This window comes from Polyergus mexicanus, unplaced genomic scaffold (assembly GCF_030449975.1).
Source record: "Polyergus mexicanus isolate NDT 795.1 unplaced genomic scaffold, iyPolMexi1.0 SCAF_20, whole genome shotgun sequence".
In the NCBI taxonomy this organism is placed as follows: domain Eukaryota; kingdom Metazoa; phylum Arthropoda; class Insecta; order Hymenoptera; family Formicidae; genus Polyergus; species Polyergus mexicanus.
This window is the reverse complement of record NW_027223340.1, coordinates 862,930-885,147: the sequence shown is the minus strand read 5'-3', so window position 1 is coordinate 885,147 and position 22,218 is coordinate 862,930. Positions and strand designations below refer to the sequence as shown.

The window sequence follows — 22,218 nt, the reverse complement described above, 5'->3', positions numbered from 1 at the left end:
ATTCATACTATATTGATTAATGTCGTTAGCTGCTTACATCTTCAAAAGTCAATGATATTCGAACAATTATACTTTTTACAGTCGTCTCTATGTTTATCCTACGATATTTTATATGGTAAGATATATTTTCTCTCATTAATTCTTCAGATATATTTTTTCTCATTAATCATATTTTTTTATAATGTCTTGTGAGTAATGATGTTTTTTTATAAATTTCGTCATTATATATTTGTTAATATAAAATAAGATAGTGAAATGTATTTAATGCCATCATGACTTATATAGAATGATGTGGAAAGTGTTACGTGTAACTTCTGTAACGCAGTATAATATACGATCTTAAAACGTCACAGCTCATGCTTTCGCGAAACTTGGGCATCTAACGTGTGTTGCCGGAAAATGTACTCAGACAGGCTGTCGAACGCTAAGGCACTGTGAATTCACGCCACATAATTTCCGGGTGTGAAGGTGGTTTCTGTCAGCGAGGAAGCAAAATGGCAATGTGACATTCGCGATAATTCGCGAATGTACAACTGTATCATACTGTATATAACTGTCGTTGTAATAATGAATATAAAGTCGATGACCAATTTTTTCCAAGCAAAAAGAAGATAGATAGATAGTCGTGGTAATAAGATTATAATCGAGATTTCAGTAAGCTTCAAGTAAAGTGTGATTAAGGTAGAATTATGGTAAAATAAGTGTTAAACAAATATTTCTCCGATAAATAAATAATTTCTTATTGATAATGTGTGATCGTATCAGCGGCTATTAAATAATGTTAAAATATGTATGTTACATACATTAAAAATGATTTAAAAACAAGATAAAATATATCGAACACATTCATCGACAAACAAATTAGAATACGCATAGCAAATGAGATGTAAAATAATGTATATCACACTAATGATCTTATCCTTATATGCGTTTTTAGAGCACAACAATTTTTTGTATACAGTTAGGTTGGTTATAATAATAGTACTCAATTAATAAAGAAAAATATAATTTTTTTCTTATTTATAGAAGTTAAAAAAGGATTATATGATTTTATTTTCATATATTTTCATAAATTTTAAGTTAAAACTGATAAACAGCTATAAAAATTCATTATTTATTGTTATATTATGCTATAGGTTGAATAAAATCAGTCATTGCGTATTTTTTGTATATTTTTCAAAGTCATTTATTTATATAAAGAACAAAGATCAATCAATGATATATTTACCGTTTTGCTCGATGACCTTTTGCCATCTTTCGGTGAGCTTCATAATTCCCCGTTCGTAGAAGGACCTGTCTTTATTGGCGAAAAACTGAACAAGGTGCTGATTTACCAGCTCATCTGAATTTAACGTTATTCCACGCAAGGAGTTTTGAAGAGAGCGAAACAAGTGGAAGTCTGACGGCGCAAGGTCAGGCGAGTATGCTGGGTGGGGCAACACATCCCATCCAAGCTCCAATAATTTTTGACGGGTCGCCAAAGATGTGTGTGGTCTCGCGTTGTCGTGATGGAACACAACTCCTTTACGATTGACGAGCTCCGGACGTTTCTGGATGACAAATTTGTTCAAACTGTCCAATTGCCGACAGTACATATCCGAATTGATTGTTCGGTTCTTTGGTAAGAGCTCAAAAAACGCCACACCCTTTCAATCCCACCACACTGAGAGCATAACCTTCCTCTGATGAAGTTCTGTTTTTGAAGTCGTTTGAGGCGAATCATCACGTCGGGACCAAGGCCGTTTGCGTTCCACATTGTTGTAAACAATCCACTTCTCATCACCAGTTATCATTTGTTTCAAAAAAGGATCGTTTTCTTCACGTTTCGTGAGCATATCGCAGATGTTTATACGCGCCGTCAAATGAACTTCTTTGAGTTCATGAGGAATCCAAATATCGAGCTTGCTTACGTATCCCAGCTTCTTTAGGTGGACGTGAACACCTTTTTAACTGATCTTCAATATTTTTGCAATCTCTCGTGTCGTGTAACGTGGGTTTGACTTGATCAATGCCTTTATTTTGTCGTCGTCAACCTCGGTGGGCCTTCCTGACCGAGGAGCATCTTTGAGATCAAAATCACCAGCGCGGAATTTCTTGAACCAGTTTTGGCACTGACGTTCTTGTAGAGCATCGTCACCGTAAACTTTACGCAATTTTTCACAAGCTTGACGCGCGTTCTTCCCTTTACGGAAGTAAAACAGTAAAATATGGCGGAAATGCACAGTTTGGTCTTCCATCTTCAACTTGTTGTAAAATCTCCAAAACTCAACCAAATCGATCAATTTTTTTTTTAGAATAAAACTTAAACCATCAGCTGTTAAACAATATATGATAAACATATGTGTGAATGATTCTAGTACTGCCAAAACTAAACTAATGCCATCTGTTGCAAAAATACGCAATGACTTTTTACTCAACCCAACTGTAATTTTTATTTTTTGACACATATTATATATTGTAAATAATGTCAATAAGATTTCGAGACTGTTATCAAAAGATATATATTTCTGTTTTCTGCGGATCTAACTCCTCCTTCTGCAACTTTCAGGTATGCATTCTGCGCTCATGTAGCGTTTCTTACTATTTTACTTGCTACTATTTTCCGCCTCTCTCTTTGTCGGGCTCGTATACAATTTTCAGCCCCAATATTTTTCGGATAAAATGCGCGTGCCGGTGGTTGTCGGCGTTTCCTACGTTATTCAGGAACGAATGGACTTTTAAATTGCAGCACCACAGGCCCCATCTGTAGTCGGCGCGTGGCTATCGCCATGGATGCTGACAATGGATGCAGCGGTGCCGCCCGCGCGACAAATACATGTCATTATATCTTTGTGTTTACTTCAACGCATGCGGCCTTACACTGTAATTACGACACCGCGATGTTTAATTTAGATCGAAAGCTACCGGCAACGGACACGTTCCCGCGACTGAATCACCGGAATTAATCTCCTGGTATTTAGAAATTCCTGAATTAATCAGCAGAAATTGTTTTGCATATATAGATTGAGTTAAGAAATATCCAAAGACTAAAATAAAAAAAAAAGTAATTATTTGAGATTAAATATTTTTCAATAAATATATTTTCTTATAGTTACCAGTAATATTTTTATAAATAATATTTTTTTATATTGCATATTACTAATAATTTGTTTATTAAAATATTTAAGAATTGCAAATATATTTTTAGAAGCTAATTAAACTTCTTAAGCGTAATTCTTAACTTTATATTTGGCTAATTAAACGTTATTTTGCTTCTTTAAAAAAAACTATTAATAATATTTTTAAAAATTTAATCATGTTTTTTGACGGAGACAAAGCAGAAAATATTACGGAAATAAAGTAAAAAGTTTACGGAAATAAAAAGGAAGTTACGGAATATTAAGGAAACTATAAAAATGTTTTTCTCACTACTTTATTCTTAACTACGAGAGAATTTACTACTCATTAAATCAAAAACATCTTTACGTTTAAGGCATATCATTGATTAGGCAGATTATATTACTTATTCTATTTTGTATGCATTTGAGAAAAGATGTACGTTTGTTCAAATTTGTTGATGAAAAGAGAGAGAGAGAGAGAATTTTCTTATAATATATTTTTATATCGCGATATTTAATTCAGAAATTGACATTACTGCTGCAGCTGTGTTGACACGACTATCATTTCAATTATAAATTGTTTGATCGGACTTGTTGTGAAGAGACACTCTTTTTCGCCAGTTAGAAAACTTCAGACCCACACAAACGAGAACGACAGCCGAGGACGGAGTTCCGAAGAAGTTTCGCTGCCACGAAAGCGTCGCGACAAATTCGTCCCGCGGCCGCGTTTTCGTATTTACTTCGCGCGCTTTGTCCCCGCGTAATTACGTTCTGCGGGAGCTTAACGTCCGACAATTACTCGGCGGTCGTCGTTAATTTCCCTCGAAATAAAAGGCAACGACCACTACAACACGACGATACCAATCTTACGATTTCCGTGAGAAGCACAAAGAGCGATTCCCTTCTCTCCGGGCTACCGCCCTTTGAAACAAGGAGGTTTGTCGTGGTCTGTCGACGCGACTACCGGCTCAATCCCCGCGGCTGATTATTTTCCGGGCGGCCAAGTCGCGTCGAAGTTACTGAGCGCGTTGCGAAATTACCTGCTTTTATCGCAGAGCAGTTCATCCACTCTTAAGCCAAATCTAATCTACCCGTACAGTTCGGAATATCGAACTTGTGTATCGGGGTGGCAACTTCGTAAAATTGCAACAAAGTGTGCGAACACAGAAGGACTTCCGTTCTCGCTCTCTTTGTCGCTAAACAGTCCTTTGTTCATTCATTTGTTTCGTGATAGTCTTTAGCTCTCGCCGCTACAAAGTTTTTAACCAAAGAATGAAAATCGATTATGAGGTATTTTAAATTGCAACTGTAATCCATTTGTGAAGTGGAGTGTTTTTTGCAGAAAAAAAAAAGGATATTTATCTCTCCTGCAATATCTATTATCTTCATCTAATATGTGTCAAGTGATGGGGAAACATCAAGTATGTCACTAAATAATAAAATATTATTTCTCATGTAATTTTATACAGACTTTATATGTATCTGATCTCTTCAGAAAAGACTCTTCGGAAAAAGATTTTAAATTCAACCTGCTCATTTCTATTTACTAATCATACTTTTATTTATAAATATTAATCTAAATATTAAAACGCTATAAACGTTTTAAATATTAATCTATAATATAATATAAGTAATAATTGATTAATTTAAAAGCATGTAGCCTTTTACTGGCAGTGTCGTCATCGCTTCGTTTATATCTTCCGAATATGGTGTTCATCGTGCGCACGTGAGAGCACAACGTCAAATTTTAACAAGCATGTTTTTACATAGGCCATCAGGGTTGGGAAGTAACGCGTTACTTGTAACGCCGTTACCGTTACAGTTACTTTCTTTCGGTAACTGTAACGGTAATGGCGTTACAAATTTTATTTGTAACGAAAAAAGTAACTTCGTTACATTTTTCGGTAACGAGTAACGAATTTAACAGTTACTTTTATCGTTACTTTTTTCAAATTTTTTGATTTATTTAAGATATTATTCTTGCTATTGTGCGTGATAAAATTTTTATCTTAACCGTAAAGCCGTAAGCAAATCGACCAATTAGCATTCTTATTATGTTGTAAAAATGCTTGAATGTGATTGATCAACTTATGGCTCTTGCAGACCAGTGCGATGACGCGACGCGCGATATCCAATGAGAGCTTTATCTTTTCGGAAAAGCAGAGCTCTCATTTACTACCAGTTCTAAGTACCTTGCAACGAAAATTAGAAAATCTCAATAAATCTGACCTTATAGATTGCCATTCATTAGTGGAAGCTATTTAGCAAGGTTTAAATAAAAGGTAACTTATTAATTTGATTAATACATATGTTATTTAATTTTAAATAAGGATTTAATTGAAAAATATTATTTTATTTTAAACTATTGATTCAAAAGTAATTTCAATAAAACAAACAATGTCGCTTAATTTACTATATTTGATTTTAGATTTCTTACAATATTTGAAACAAAAGAATTAATAATAGCAGCATGTTTACATCCAAAATTTAAGTTAAACTGGTTAACCGGAGAAAAAAGAAAACGTGCTGAAAATTACTTGGAGGATTTATTGGGAATCCGATCAACTGAAAATTCTTCAAAAGCTGGAAAATCTGACGATCACGATGATTTTTTCATTTTTGAGCAAAAAACGGTGCAAAATGAATCTGAACAAGAAGAATTGCAACGGTTTTTAAAATCAAATAATTGTAATATAGAAATGTTAAACGACTATCCAAAACTTAAAAAACTTTTTATTAAATATAATACAGCTCTATCAAGCGGTGCATCTGTAGAAAGAATGTTTAGCATCGGTGGCTCTGTATTAACACCACAAAGAGGGCATTTAAATGATGATACTATGGAGCAACAAATTTTATTAAAAATTAATAAAGAATTTCGATAAATTTAATCATTTATTTTGTAATAAACCTTGAATGAAATCTTGCTTACAATTTTTTAAAAGTTTTTCTTATGCAAAATAATTTATTAGTTTGTATTGTAAAAAAGTAAACGGAAATTGTAACGACTCGTTACTTTTTAGTAACTGTAACGGTAACGAGTTACTTTTTAAAATTAGTAACGAGTAACGGTAACGAGTTACTTTTATAAAGTAACTTTCCCAACCCCGTAGGCCATGCGTACATTATGAGCAGTTATATATATGGCGCATAGAGAAAAGAAGGGAGGACACGAATGTGCCATAAGAGCAGCTTCACGTAGACGAAGTAGTCGTAGCACGCGTCCCAGTAGTAATCCACCTTTATGATCAACGCTCTTAGAAAGTGCATTTTCCCCTTTTCCTTGTCGCAGTGGCAGTAAACGCAAGAGAAATCATCTTGAAGGTCATTTTATTAAGAATAATCTTATTCATAGTCATAATTTTAATGACTGTCGACAATATAGTTTGACTGAGTTGTCACGCCTCTCAATAATCTTGTCCATTTTGAGAGAAACACGCCTCTGCTATTATAATTATTATAATTAATATCTCTCTATTGTATTACCGTCTGATTTACTTTTGGCGGAATATTTTTTGCCGCTTAGAAAGTTAGCTAAAATCTTAGTAAAAATTCTTTTAATTTCTAGTTAATTAATTTTTATTTGACTTCAGAAGGCTAGATTTAATTATTCTTCAGGTGTCGGACTAATCATTTCATTTACTGTTGCGGACATATAATAGCAAATATCGCGAAAGTGTGACGGCTCATCTCGGTAGCCGGTTTACGACGCGGCTGTCTCCAGAAATAAAACGTACGAGAATAGCACGTGGTTTCAAGAAATCGCCGCGTCCGTCGTTCGTCGGCCGTACCTTTACGAATCCAGTCGAGAAATCACGACGGAATTATTCCGACGACCGTAAAACGACCGATCGGGGAACGAGCGTTGCGCAAATTCCGGAAGAATCGTTCTCGCCGTCGAAGGACAAAGCGAAAATACGTAATCGCAAGTATAACGCGTATTCCAACTATACCGCACGCAAGAGGTTTTTCCCGGGAATAAGTTTTCATGAATATCGCCACGAGATTGAATTATGTATACTTCGCTGAAAATTAGAAACATCCCGATTTGCGTACCGGTCTTTCGTCGTGGTCCACCATGAGCGATTAAATATTCAAGATACATTGTCCATCGTAAACATAATCGATTGTGTAAGATATATTAGCAATACGCGATATAAAATCGCATTTTATTTTCTCATATAAATTCGACAGAACATTTCTATACGAATAGAATAAACGCAAATATTAATATTATATGATACTATTATAATAAATGCTATTCGACTAAGAATTAGAGGTTTATATTAAAACTGTTTTATCGTTCTAAAAATTAATTGTTCATGAAGTCATTATATTGCCACTTATGTGATTTCGATAATAATACATTCCTATCCTATATAATTGCCATTGACTTCAACGTAATTATTTAATTATTATTCTTAAATTATTTTTGCCAATTTTCGACATCAATAATAATGAATACTAATAATTAGTAATAATTCTGTCTCTCTCTCTCTCACACACACACACACACACACACACACATATATATATATATATATATATATATATATATATATATATATATATATATAAATCCTCTTTTATACAGGTTTTAAATCTCTTATCGTGTACACTTCATTTTGTGTTCTCTCGTTTTATACGTGCGGCACATATTTCAAAATGCAATTACATTAATATCTTGATTGATACATGATTTACTGCACGCATGGATTTATAACAACACAAGATTTACTCGCTTGAAAAATCATTTACGCAACATTATTTAAATAATTGGAGCTGTGTCACGTCGATGTTATTCGTTAAACCAAGCGTCAACCTTAACCCAATTTTTATGCGCGCGCGATTATGCTAATTTAATGACATTATTAAATGCTGTTTATGATTCATCAATAATTGTCTTGTTTTTGCAATATAAGATTTTATGATCGTAGATCTTTAATTGCTGGGTTTATAAACAAAACTAATTATTCAGTTGAGAAAGGCATTAATAACAACCGGTTTTATACATGATTTATGTTATTATATGCAACATGATACATTATATGGTATGTGTGATGTGGCTTATTAATTATTAAATCTAAATTGCTCAAACGCAAACAGAGTTTTCTGCTTTGAATGCAACAATAGTAAATTTTTGTTCAAGAAACTATCTGATTTTTTTTTTTTTTTTTTTTTCATACGGGAATCAATATGTCGATCTTGAATGACCGAGAGAATGATTGAGACTACGTTATCTCTCTTTCTTGCGAAATCATTAGAGCTGATCACGTGTCCGTCCCTCATCGTATTCGTATTGCTGGGCGACTGGTCGCGTTAGCGATCGCAGTTTCATCGTGTCGTACTGTCAGTTGTATCAAGCACTATCATCGCGACGCATCTCTTATTATTGGCTCTCGATCGGCACGCCGCTACATATTTGCATATATATATCTGCATATATATATATATATGTATGCCTTCACGCGCCAGGTGCATCATCAGGTGATTGTCAGTCGAATCACGGACGCGCACGATACTCGCGACATTCTCGTTGCTCAGTCGTCGCTCGAGACGTGCACATAATATCGAGAAATGTCGAGGGACGCTGGAAAAGGTATGCGTGTACGGTAGATTTACCGCGTGTGAAATTTTGTGTCAATAGTCAGCTCCATTTCGAACGCGTTTGATACTTTGTGCATCGTTCGTTCTATAGGAAACCGGTTCCGCACTTCGATTCGGCTCGATCGCTCGCATTTTGATCTTCATAATTTACAATCTTTATTCGATTTTCACCGAATGATATTGTGCGATACGGTTTTTATAAAATGGTTGGAAATCGCCGTTCTTATTGTTTGCATTTCATTAGAGTTTATTATTTAAATGATTCATAAATGTTATTAAGTAAAATGTAAAATGGCGAAAAGGTTATGTGATTGCACATTAAATATCTGATAAATTTATTGTAGAAGCTATTAAGTGTTATATCAAAATTTCCTGCTTTTATTCTTTGTGATATTAAAATTACCCATCTTTTTTTTTTTTTGTTTTTAATGTTGCTTTGTTATCGTAAATTTTGCTTTTTATGACTAAAAAAAAACTTTTTATTACATTACTTGCATCTTTGATGATACAAAAATTAAATGTATGTCAGCAAGATTTCATGTAAATATCACAGAAGCGAATGTACATACAGGGTGTCCCATTTTAAAGGACCCACTCAAATATCTCAGAAACACTGCGTTAAATCGAAAAATGTTTGCAACAAAAGTTGTGTGGCTTCAAGGGGGCCATAAAATGGTGACAATGATTTGATCTTGGAAAATTATTTCAAGGTCATGTGAAGGTCAACTTTAAAATCTTAAGTCGAAACCCCCATTTTTTATTTAGTATTCTTGTAGCTGACATCGAGAGCTTTCCAAAACACTATAATAATTTTTAGTATTTTTTCAATAAGTACTTTTTGAATTATTTTATATTTTAATCTGACATATTTTGATATAAAAAATTTAATATCTCGTAAAATATTTAGTTTTTGATCATCTTACCGTAATACTTCTATGTACAGAATAATGAGACAAATCAATTAGTATAAAAAAAAATTGTTTTTAAGAAAATTATTTTATGTATTTTTTTAAACGATTATTAGTTTTTTTTTGGGCACTAATTAATTTGTCTTATTATTCTGTACATAGAAGTATTACGATAAAATTATCGAAAACTGAATATTTTACGAAATATTTAATTTTTTATATCAAAATATGTCAGATTAAAATATAAAATAACTCAAAAAGTACTTAATAAAAAAATACTTTATTATAGTGTTTTGGAAAGCTCTCGATATCAGCTACAATAATACTAAATAAAAAATGGGGGTTTCCATTTAAGATTTTAAAGTTGATCTTCACATGACCTCCAAATGATTTTTCAAAGTCAAATCATTGTCACCGTCTTATGGCCCCCTTGAAGCCACACAACTTTTGTTGGAAACATTTTTCGATTTAACGCAGTGTTTCTGAGATATTTGAGTGGGTCCTTTAAAATGGGACATCCTGTATATATAAGCTTCTGTCTTGTGATAAATATCAACATTATTTAACCGTAAATAAATTGCGTCATGGGAAAGCGGCTGATATTTTAGGCCGTCCTCTAAAATAAACGTATACATTTGATGTGGGACGTATAAGATGTGGAAATTCGATTCACGTTACCACTTATAAGCATACTGTACAATAGAAAGTGTTCGGTTATCGCGCTTCACTGGTGAAGGTAATATACTAGTTCTCAAGGAGACTTGACGATGAAATAAATGTTACATATGCGAGTCATTAATAATCGATATTTAAATATTAACAGCTATATAGGGTATTCGATTTAATTTGTTCAATTATATTACATAAAATATAGCTTTTTAAACGGAAAAATAAAAAGACAATTAATGAGATGGCTTATAGACAATTTTGAATCAAGTTACGCAAATCTGAGAAACCCATCCCATTAAGAAGACAAATTTTTTAAATGGAAACTCTTGACAAATATAATATCACTCGATAGGCTCGATAGATTTCGAAAATATGAATTTAAAGATTTATAATATTAAGGGTTTATCTTCGATATTGTAGTAACGAATTCGATGTGATAGCAACGAATTTTTGAAAAACCTCGGCTCTCGAGAATATCAATTTTTGTTCGATCAATCCGTCCACATTGATATCTCAAAAATAATTGGACCATTTATACTATAGATCGTTAGATTTTTATTTCTTCAAAACCTATTGAGTGATGTTACTTTTGTTAAGAATTTCCATGTGAAAAATTTAACCTTTCTTTTTCCCTCGAAATCTCGTTAAAATACGGTTGCTGGATTTTGCAGTTTAATGTAATTCGATTCAAAATTATTTACGGACTATCCCATTATTGTCCTGTTTTCATTTTTCCGTTTAAAAGACTACATTTTGCGTAGACGACGTTTTGCGTAGTATAGTCGGACAAATTAAATGAAACATCTTGTATAACTACAATTTACAAAATCACATTTATACATTCATCAGTAAACAAAATTCAAAGTTATAAAAAAATCATTCTCTGATATTTGTTATAAATCAATCGAGTGATGATGCAGACTAAATAAATTGAAATATATATAATATGATAAATTTATAATATAGAGAAGATCCATAAATCAATAAGATAAAGATGTATAAAATTTTTTTTTTTTTTTGATTACATATTTAGAAATATTTTTTGTCTAACGTTTTCTCTGCACTTTTGGATACATAAAATATTTGCTTATTTTGCATTAATCGTCCTTCATGGATGAAAGTAGTTCTAAGTTTCAAGGCATTTGCTAATTGTTTATGCAACATACATATCCATATGACATTGAATGCTGTATTCGTGAAACAAAGAAGTGATGCGTCAATTGATAAAAACGGAAAAAGAAATAGACTATGATTGTTACAGTATTATTTGCATAACATTTTATATTAATTATAACTTATATAAAATTATATATTTATATAATTTATATACATATTGTATTTATGTATATTATGTAATATGCAATAAAATGAGAAAAAATACTTTTGAGCGAAAGGTAACTTAAAATTTGTTGAACGGTATTATATTAATGACTCATGTTGTAAATATGTAAAAAGCTAATCTTGCAATTTACAATACATATAGCATGCACGTGATTATTTTCCGAACAATCTGCGCTTTATATTTTGTCGCGTGAGATTTACAACGGATAATAATCTGTAATGTGCAAAAATCACAGACTTCTATATTATGTTAGGCTGCTAATATAACAGTACTATGAAAGTGATGGAAGAATAGCCGTATCTATTATAACACAGAATATATAGGTTGGACAGCTACAATAAGTATGCTACAAATCTTTGGCATAGTTTTTATTTTCATATGTGCTCTTTATACATATACTTGATATTTGTCATTGTTTTATTTCTACTTTAAAACATACGTTCATTATCACATCTTATCAAAAGATATGGTATCTCAAATTTTGCTCAATTAGATATGGCTGCCCTTACATTACATTTCACCATATGAATCTTATACATATTAGCGATGTAATATAATGTATAGAAATTGGTTGTAAAAATACTCTTAAAAATATTCTTAAAACGATCCAGACCAACGATATAGGAAAAAATAAACTATCGTTTAATATACAGGGTGTCCCATTTTAATCTCCTCAGGCAAATATCTCAAAAACCAAGCTCGGAAGAGAAAAATGTTTCAGACAAAAGTTGTTTGGTTTCGAGGGGGCCATAAGATGGGTACCATTGGTTTGATCTTGGAAAATTATTTGAAGGTCATGTGAAGGTCAACTTTAAAATCTTAAATGGAAACTTCCATTTTTTATTTAGTATTCTTGTAGCTGACATCGAGAGCTTTCCAAAACACTATAATAAAGTCTTTTCTTATTAAGTACTTTTTGAGTTATTTTATATTTTAATCTGACATATTTTGATATAAAAAATAAAATATTTCGTAAAATATTCAGTTTTCGATAATTTTACCGTAATACTTCTATGTACAGAATAATAAGACAAATTAATTAGTGCCAAGAAAAACAAATAATTGTTTAAAAAAATACATTGTAAATAATTTTCTTAAAAACAATTTTTTTTTTATACTAATTGATTTGTCTCATTATTCTGTATATAAAAGTATTACGGTAAGATTATCAAAGACTAAACATTTTACGAGATATTTAATTTTTTATATCAAAATATATCAGATTAAAATATAAAATAACTCAAAAAGTACTTAATGAGAAAAAATACTTTATTATAGTGTTTTGAAAAGCTCTCGATGTCAGCTACAAGAATACTAAATACAAAATGGGGGTTTCCATTTAAGATTTTAAAGTTGACCTTCACATGACCTTCAAATAATTTTCCAAGATCAAACCAATGATATCATCTTATGGCCCTCTCGAAACCAAACAACTTTTGTCTGAAACATTTTTCTCTTCCGGCCTTGGTTTTTGAGATATTTGCCTGAGGAGATTAAAATGGGACACCCTGTATATTGCTCTGTGATGTCCACGTAAGTTGATTAGCATGAATCAACATTTAATATCCAGGTTCTTAGCTAAGTATAGAAATGCATTACGAAAACTGTCGTAATATTTAATATATCATCATTATATGATTCGATTTGATCATATGGAGACACATTTACAAGATTTTGAAAGTTTTCTTATGTTTATTTCATGTACTGTATAAATCAACATACATTTTATTGTTAATTTTGAAACTTGATGTAAATAAGTCTTTAGTTAATTTAATATATTTTTATCATATTATTAAATCATTATTAAATTAAATTAAATTTAATTATTAAATTATTAATTATTAAATATGAAAAAGATAATTATATATTCTAAATTTATTTTATTATTAATTCAATCGAAAAATATATAAATACTATTGCTATATTTTAATTATAAACAATATTAAATAAGAGGTAAAAGCAAATATACGGCAGAAATAACAATTAAAAAACAAAATATAAATTAGAGCAATATATAATTAGAAGATAATTTAGTTTAATCTTTTTAGATAATTCAGAAATTCTTATAAATTTAAGATGATTTTAACTCTATATCTATAAAAATTTTTTAGAGTGAGAACAATCAATGTAATTTAAATATGCGTCTTTATAACAATGTATTTACATATTATATTGTATTACATAAATTTTTATTTATAATTTTATACTAGCTTTAAGCCCGCGCTACGCGCGAAAGTACATTTTTTTTTTCCAAGAGAGGGAAAAATACGTTATATACACCCCGCCATCAGATGTGGCAGCGTAATGTGGAACTCTCATCCACTAAAACGACTTCTCACGACTTCCTCAGGTCAAAACTAACAATTTTATTCCTTTTTGCGACATAGCAATCTAAAGACCAATTTAACATTATATAGTTCAGTGTGTATGTGTATCAGTCAAAATCACATAGTAGCCATCCCCGAAAAATTAGCAAAATTTTGGTACCAATTTCGAGAAAATCGGTGTATAAATATGGGACATAGTGTGCTGGGTATTGGTATAAAACTAACGAGATAAATATTATTTATCAAAAATATGTACAATTTTAATTTTGATTGTAGATTTTTTGGCAATCCCGGAGACCGAGCAGCTATTATCTACTGACGCGTGCGGTGATGCATCGGAAACACGTGTAAGATTGCAACGATGGTCGATGGACAAATCGAACGTTCAAGGTGACGTATCGTCATTAAAGTCAACACCTCAGGACAAATCTGTATTGAATCATAACGTACAGATTGGCGAAACCTCGAATAATCCGATTGCCGTGATAACGCTCTCCTCAATTACCGTAAACGACAATGGAGATAATGACGATCCGCCGCCTTATAGCGCAATCGCGCTACCAAATCATGCCGATTGGCCATATGGACTTTTTTCCTTCGGCAACACGAACGAAGCGACCTGTAGGACGCAAATACCATTGACACCTTTCCAAGCATCTTTAATACCGGCTACAAATTTTCATTCCCAAGGAATTAATGGTCAGCGTGCGTTATTACCAATGCCTATAACGCCTGAGCGGCTCTTCAAATTGGATTGCCATAGAAATTCTTTTGCATCGATGTCATACGTAGACAATGAGAAAACTAATGATAAAAAATCGCGAAGTAAGTATCAACGATCAAAACTTATAATCGCTTTACACCGCGTATATTTAATCGTAAAATTTACTATTAGAAGAATTATCTATACATTTAATTCTGAAATTGCTATTTTGCATACGTATAAAAAATTAGCGTACGTATGTTCTTTGAATTTATTTAAAATATTTTTTATCATGTCTTTGTGAAATGAATTAAAATTTAATCTTAATTTAAAAGAATTTATATATCAAGAAAAAAATTTTCTCGCCCGACAATAAAGTGCATTGAATGACTTGTAAAAATTGTTACAGAAACAAGTTATCTATCTTATTTTGATGCATGCTTTGAATATTTAAGTATAAATTAATCGTTATCAATATTTTACATTATTAGTTTAACAATAATAAAGAGATCGATATTGTATTTAATTTTAATGCGATCGCAAACTAATAATTGTAACAATATTCAGTTTTTAATAATAAGGTCAAAATTACTAATCATCTGTCTGTTAAAAATAATTGCGATGGACGAAAGAAAGTCTAAAATAAATAATTTTTAACAGGATATGGTAGTATTCTTGCGGCAGCAGCGGTTATTATCTTTCTTATGGTTCTGTCCTTGATGGTTCATTTCGTCATGGAGAGGAGTTGGTGGCGAAGATAGCTTGTCGATGAAATCAGCGATTACTTCGAAAATGTTCATCGATAAATCGTAATGCACAAAAGATCATTTACTGACGAATCTGTGATCAGACTTTAGCACATAACGTAATTTTATTTAACATGAAATACACTTTCGAGTTATTATACTAATTGTTTCGATCCAATCTCTTTGCACACTCTCGTTTACATTTATTTTTAAACTATAAATGATGGAATTTTAGAGATTTATCATTATTAATTAATATTCTGTTTGTGTTATGTTTTTAATATACAAAACACGAAACATGTGCATGTTATATACAAGATAATTTGATAATTGCATTTAAATTATTTTATATCTCTAATAAGTAATGCCATTAATTCATGCATTGATATTTTCTAAATATCGAATATCAGATTTCATATTGATATATTTTATAACATGTACATTATTCTATATTGGTATAAAAAAACATGCAATAAAGGTTATCACGATTGATCCAATGTTATGCAGATATTATATATTATGTTTTTCCTCATCAAGAGATAACATAATCTATTAAAAAAATGTGTGAGTCTTTCCGTTTAAGTGTAATCAAATTCAGACTGTTATTGCGACTTTTATTCTATTTAGATTGCGTTGCGTTTATTGTAAATAATGAAAGAGGCATTTTGGTATTAAAAATGAATGAATAAGAAGGATAATATATGTATTCTTTCAAAGTAACGATATCTACATTAAAGCGAAAAAAACCTGTCAAATGCGATATAGTGATTCGTAATATCAAATATTTTTATATATTCAGTCTGTGACTTATGTGACAGGGTATTTATAAAGAAACAAATTTATACAATACGATAATGAGGTAGAGTAGATAAAAAAGTTTATATAAACATATGTCCAAAATTGATTTTTCAAGAATTATAAACTTTCAAAGATAAACGAACAACATTGTTCTTATAATTTTTTTTTAAGTCTTATATTTTATTAGACATCGCTGATTCGGAAATAAAAAATGTTCTAATTATTGTTTACATATTTTAATCTACATGATCCCTACTGACTTAGTCTTCTATCATATTTTTCTGCTTCTATTATACTTTAATGTGTTCAATGTCGTAATTCTGCTGTCTGAGTCATTGTAATTTTATTTTTCTGATTACAAGAAATAACAACGTTTTATCTGAATTATACGCTCATTCTGTATTATGTAATCATGCATAATAATATGCAGGGTTGGGAAGTAATGCGTTACTTGTAACGCCGTTATCGTTACAGTTACTTTTTTTCGGTAACTGTAACGGTAATGGCGTTACAAATTTTATTTGTAACGGAAAAAGTAAGTTCGTTACATTTTTCGGTAACGAGTAACGAATTTAACAGTTACTTTTATCGTTACTTTTTTCAAATTTTTTGATCTATTTAAGATATTATTCTTGCTATTGTGCATGATAAAATTTTTATCTTAACCGTAAAGCCGTAAGCAAATCGACCAATTAGCATTCTTATTATGTTGTAAAAATGCTTGAATGTGATTGATCAACTTATGGCTCTTGCAGACCAGTGCGATGACGCGACGCGCGATATCCAATGAGAGTTTTATCTTTTCGGAAAAGCAGAGCTCTCATTTACTACCAGTTCTAAGTACCTTGCAACAAAAATTAGAAAATCTCAATAAATCTGACCTTATAGATTGCCATTCATTAGTTGAAGCTATTCAGCAAGGTTTAAATAAAAGGTAACTTATTAATTTGATTAATACATATGTTATTTAATTTTAAATAAGGATTTAATTGAAAAATATTACTTTATTTTAAACTATTGATTTAAAAGTATTAATTTCAATAAAACAAACAATGTCGCTTAATTTACTATATTTGATTTTAGATTTCTTACAATATTTGAAACAAAAGAATTAATAATAGCAGCATGTTTACATCCAAAATTTAAGTTAAACTGGTTAACCGGAGAAAAAAGAAAACGTGCTGAAAATTACTTGGAGGATTTATTGGGAATCCGATCAACTGAAAATTCTTCAAAAGTTGGAAAATCTGACGATCACGATGATTTTTTCATTTTTGAGCAAAAAACGGTGCAAAATGAATCTGAACAAAAAGAATTGCAACGGTTTTTAAAATCAAATAATTGTAATATAGAAATGTTAAACGACTATCCAAAACTTAAAAAACTTTTTATTAAATATAATATAGCTCTACCAAGCGGTGCATCTGTAGAAAGAATGTTTAGCATCGGTGGCTCTGTATTAACACCACAAAGAGGGCATTTAAATGATGATACTATGGAGCAACAAATTTTATTAAAAATTAATAAAGAATTTCGATAAAATTTAATCATTTATTTTGTAATAAACCTTGAATGAAATCTTGCTTACAATTTTTTAAAAGTTTTTCTTATGCAAAATAATTTATTAGTTTGTATTGTAAAAAAGTAACGGAAATTGTAACGACTCGTTACTTTTTAGTAACTGTAACGGTAATGAGTTACTTTTTAAAATTGGTAACGAGTAACGGTAATGAGTTACTTTTTAGAAAAAATAACGGTAACGGTAACGAGTTACTTTTATAAAGTAACTTTCCCAACCCTGATAATATGTTAGTGATCCCATATTAAGTTATAAGAACAATTTTGCTCGTGAATCTTTGAATGATTTTAAATAAACTTGAACAATAAACCTTAAACATAAGTTTATATGAACTTTTTTTATCCATTCGATCCCATTTACACATTGTATAAATTTAAATCCGACCTTTATGGACATCCGGTATATTACATTATTAAATATATCATTAAACATATCAAGGAGTTATATAACGGGGGTTTTAATAATAATATTGGACTTTAGGGACTATACTTTAATTATGTTGTAATATGGGTCTCTCATTTGCTTCAGAATGCTATTATAATTCTAATTACGTTTGACAGTTTTGTCAAACTGTTACTCTGATAACCTCAGTTTTGGACCCATATTCGAAATGACGTTCCCCTCAGTACCCCTCAGATCAATTAACAAACAATGCACCGCGAGGGAAATTAAGTTGTAAAGTAATTCACATTGTGTGATGAGACTAGATTTTTATTTATGAAGGAAATTACATCTATAAGCATATATATATATATATATATATATATATATATATATATATATATATTATTCGTATATGTAAATTATATAAAATACACACAAACAATTAATTAATATAACTTTACCATTGATCAGTCTTTATTTTGTGATTTATAAATCTCTAACTAATTGAAATGTCCATTGGTGATGTTACCATATACAAAGTTCATAATTATTTGTCAAGACTGTTATCTGTTTAACGTAGAAACTTCGACGTTTATTGGTCCGATGGGATGCCGATGACGAAATAGTGAAAGACGGGGAAGGAGTAGACAACGTCATAGTGGAAGAGAAGGTAGTTGAGCAATAAAGTTAAGAAAGGGAAGGGTAAATGGAGGCACTCATCGTATACTGATTAAAAATACAAACTGGTATCTCTTGAGAATAGGTGATCAGAAAAGTCTGGATATCCCGGGAGATGTGAAAGTTTGTGACTGAAGATAAATTCTCAAGGTGAAAATGGATAAAGCTACTGAGAGCAAAAGTAGACTTTTAGTCTAACTGAGTTCTAAACAATAGATATTTTTTAAATATCTCTAAACATCAGTGTATGTATATATACATACTTGTTTAGTATATTTTATATTTAAAAAATAATAGATATTGCAATGTTTACGTAAAATTGTTGGACGTATGTTTTGCCAAAACCTTTATTAATTTGAATATTTGCAATTCAAATCCAGGTTCTTCTTTTGCACTTAAATATGCAAATTAGCACATTTCCGTGTACGTTAAACGAAAAATTGTACGCGCATATAATATTCATAATGCTTTGAAGTACGCGAGTTTCTCTTGTTAAAAATATATGATAATAAAAGGGCCTCATAAAACAAAAGAGCGAGGTCGATTTTCCTCGGCCAGTGGTTTGCGCGAAAGCCGAAGAGGATCAAAGATGATAGAAGTTTAATGCAGGACGAGAAGCCTCAAGGACGGCCAAAAAGGAACGCTAGCTATAAAGCCAGACAAGTTAGCGGCCAGAGTAGCGAGGAAAACGAAGGGTCGGAGGGTTGATGAAAAATACAAAAATCCTCTCCCTTGAAAGGATAAAGGGAATGGCGGCGAGTTTATGCCAGGAAAACGACACGACGCCAGGACACTCGAGGCCAGCAGGCCCGCGAACGAGGGTAAGGTGTTTGTCAACGGTTGCCGGTAGTTAATTACTTTACATGAAAGGAACTTCCAGCCGTTTCGCCACTCGAGGCAACCTCGCTTCCCGCGTGCCATCAATTCCTCCCCCTTCCTCCCTTGCATCTCGTTCGTGAACTTAACATCACCCCTCGCGTCCCTCGTCTTCCTATCATCCCTAAGAGTTTACGAGTATCTAATCCAGCGGACAGATCGTACTCACACTGTAAACGCGAACATCGTATATTCGTTATTTCCGCTATTTTCGTAACTATAAAAGGGATAATTAGACACGAAAATCTGCTAAATCTAATTATTAAAAGAATTTAATTATTAATTGTAAAAAAATTAATCGTTACATTTTCTTATTTTTCATAATATCTTCAATTTTCTGATATTTGCTATCGTCTCTTATCAGTGTTAAATTGTCACTGAACATTATGCGATAAACTTTTATATTGTATACGCACAGTAAGGAAAGTTACGATTCCGCAGTTTGCAAAAGATTTTTTACACGATGGCGGTGATATCCGGCAAGTCTGAGATGTACAATATATTAGTTGCTTTCCATTTACATCAAAACTCAGATAATTCTCACTTGTGACGTCATTACTCAGTTGAATGCATGTTCCTTTTGATGCTAGCAAGTGAGATTCAACTGAGTTTTTACGTGGTTTCTGCACACGATCGAGACCGTGTGCTTTAGTGAGTCTAACAGACTCACATTAAAAGTGAGGTTATGAATCTATATTATTATGTGGATAGCTTTGTTACCAAAATAAGCAGGTCAATGACGTCATTGTCTGAGTATGAAATACTCACATAACTGAGTGACTCAGTATCAGCTTGAGTGCAAATGGAAAGCAGCTATAGTTACACGCAATGTGCGCGCACGCGTATACATTTCGAGTGAAGAGTTTTCGCGATATTTCTTACTCACTCTCTCGTAACAACGCAGCAACAGAAATAGTAAGCACAGCGTGTGTGGGCGCAATACATCATTCATATATACCCGAATCTCATATCGGTTCCTGATCCTCCGGCTATGATGGCTTTTGAAGGGCCACTTCCCTCTCGCGTCTCACCCCTGTACTCTCAGCCGCTCTGTTTATTGTTACGTCGCATTTATGCATGAACCCTCGCGATTCTATTGTCACGAACACATGACGGACTACATCGGGCACGGGAGAGAACGCTTCGTGCTTTCTGAGCGGAAGTCGGTAGCGGCGTGAATGGAGATAGGGTTTATTGGGCCATAGAGAGAGAGAGAGAGAGAGAAAGAGAGACCGGAAATCGATGGCATAGCTCTATCTTGCCGAGAGCGTGTGACCTTTCTACCATGTGCGGCTCTCGAAAACCAGATTACTGTTTCTCTCGTGTTTTTAATTACACGCTCGTTGCTTAAATCTCGCCTTCAGCGAGATGTTTAATACCCGTATTCATAGTCCTTCCTTATTTTAAGGACGGAGGAAGCCTCCATGAAGGATTCCTTGAATCTGCAAGGCCACCTTGTTTCATAGATGGACCTCGAGTCTCCCTTTCAGAAAGAAGGAATATTTTAAGGATTTTTAGTGACCGACTGGAGGCAGCACCGTTTTATGCTGCCTGCAACTAATTTCATATAATACAAATGAAAACTTTTTCGTATCTTCAAAAAATTCCACGGGATTTTCTCAATCGCGAATGTATCTTTTCGAAATCCGCCACAGAATCCGATTCTCTAGATTTTCGTCTTCAAATCCATCGTCAGAATCATTTAAAAATTTATTGTCCATTATCCCTTTTTCCTTTATACACTTTCAGTTTGAGAGCGCGACAACAAATAACCACAAAACCACAGATTGAAATGTAACTAACTTTTGGAGGTTATATTTGGTTATATTCTGCGTATCGTCTGCTAAAAAGGTCGCATCACTCCTTAAGGAAGCTCGTGACCTTCCTTGAGATAAGGGAGCCAATAAGATTCCTTGTTCGGTCAAGGAAAGTTTATGAAACGTGGAACGAGGAACAAGGAATCCTTATTCCTCAAGGACGGACTATGAATACGGGTATAACTCTCTCGTTCTTACTTGTAACTTGCGTTTTTAACATCATGAAACTCGTCCTTTATAATAGATTGTCGAAGAAAGAAGAAGAGAGCGTATAAAATTAAACGATACAGTTAACTATATAGTATATTCTTTTTCTCATTTATTATTATTAAAGACTTTTATCAAAATTAATAATAATAGATTTATTTTATCTCAAAGATATGTAAAATTTTGTTCATTTAAGATAAGTGATTAGAAATATTTCGGAGGCGAGTCAGCGATACTTGATAGGCAAGAATAATGAAGGAATTGTTATTGTCCAACTATCTATACTACATCTCAAGGTCGTAATCTCGCGAAGGGCAAATGTGAAGGGTGCAAGGTCGGAAAGGCGGGTTAGATCAGTGGCGCTCGCGGGGACGGTTAAACGAGGAGGAAGCTCTTCGACGACGTCGTTTCCGGCCAAGTCTGATGCGTCTTGACTCGAATCCCGACGTTATCGCGACAATTGAATGGCTCGAGTCCTC

At 32.3% G+C, this 22,218-nt stretch overlaps 1 protein-coding gene across 2 annotated transcripts; it reads left to right on the top strand.

The window, feature by feature from the left end:
- The first annotated feature begins 8,452 nt into the window (after positions 1-8,452).
- On the top strand, positions 8,453-16,297 carry LOC138941688 (uncharacterized). 2 transcript variants are annotated; one of them, XM_070311538.1, is made up of 3 exons: positions 8,453-8,697; positions 14,228-14,776; positions 15,315-16,293. In XM_070311538.1, the coding sequence occupies exons 1-3, from the start codon at positions 8,676-8,678 to the stop codon at positions 15,413-15,415; spliced, it is 672 nt and encodes a 223-aa protein (XP_070167639.1). In that variant the 5' UTR covers positions 8,453-8,675; the 3' UTR covers positions 15,416-16,293. The 2 variants fall into 2 exon arrangements, with proteins under 2 accessions (XP_070167639.1, XP_070167640.1); XM_070311539.1 differs by lacking the exon at positions 8,453-8,697 and adding an exon at positions 10,200-10,349 and having other exon boundaries at positions 15,315-16,297.
- The last annotated feature ends 5,921 nt before the right edge of the window (positions 16,298-22,218 follow it).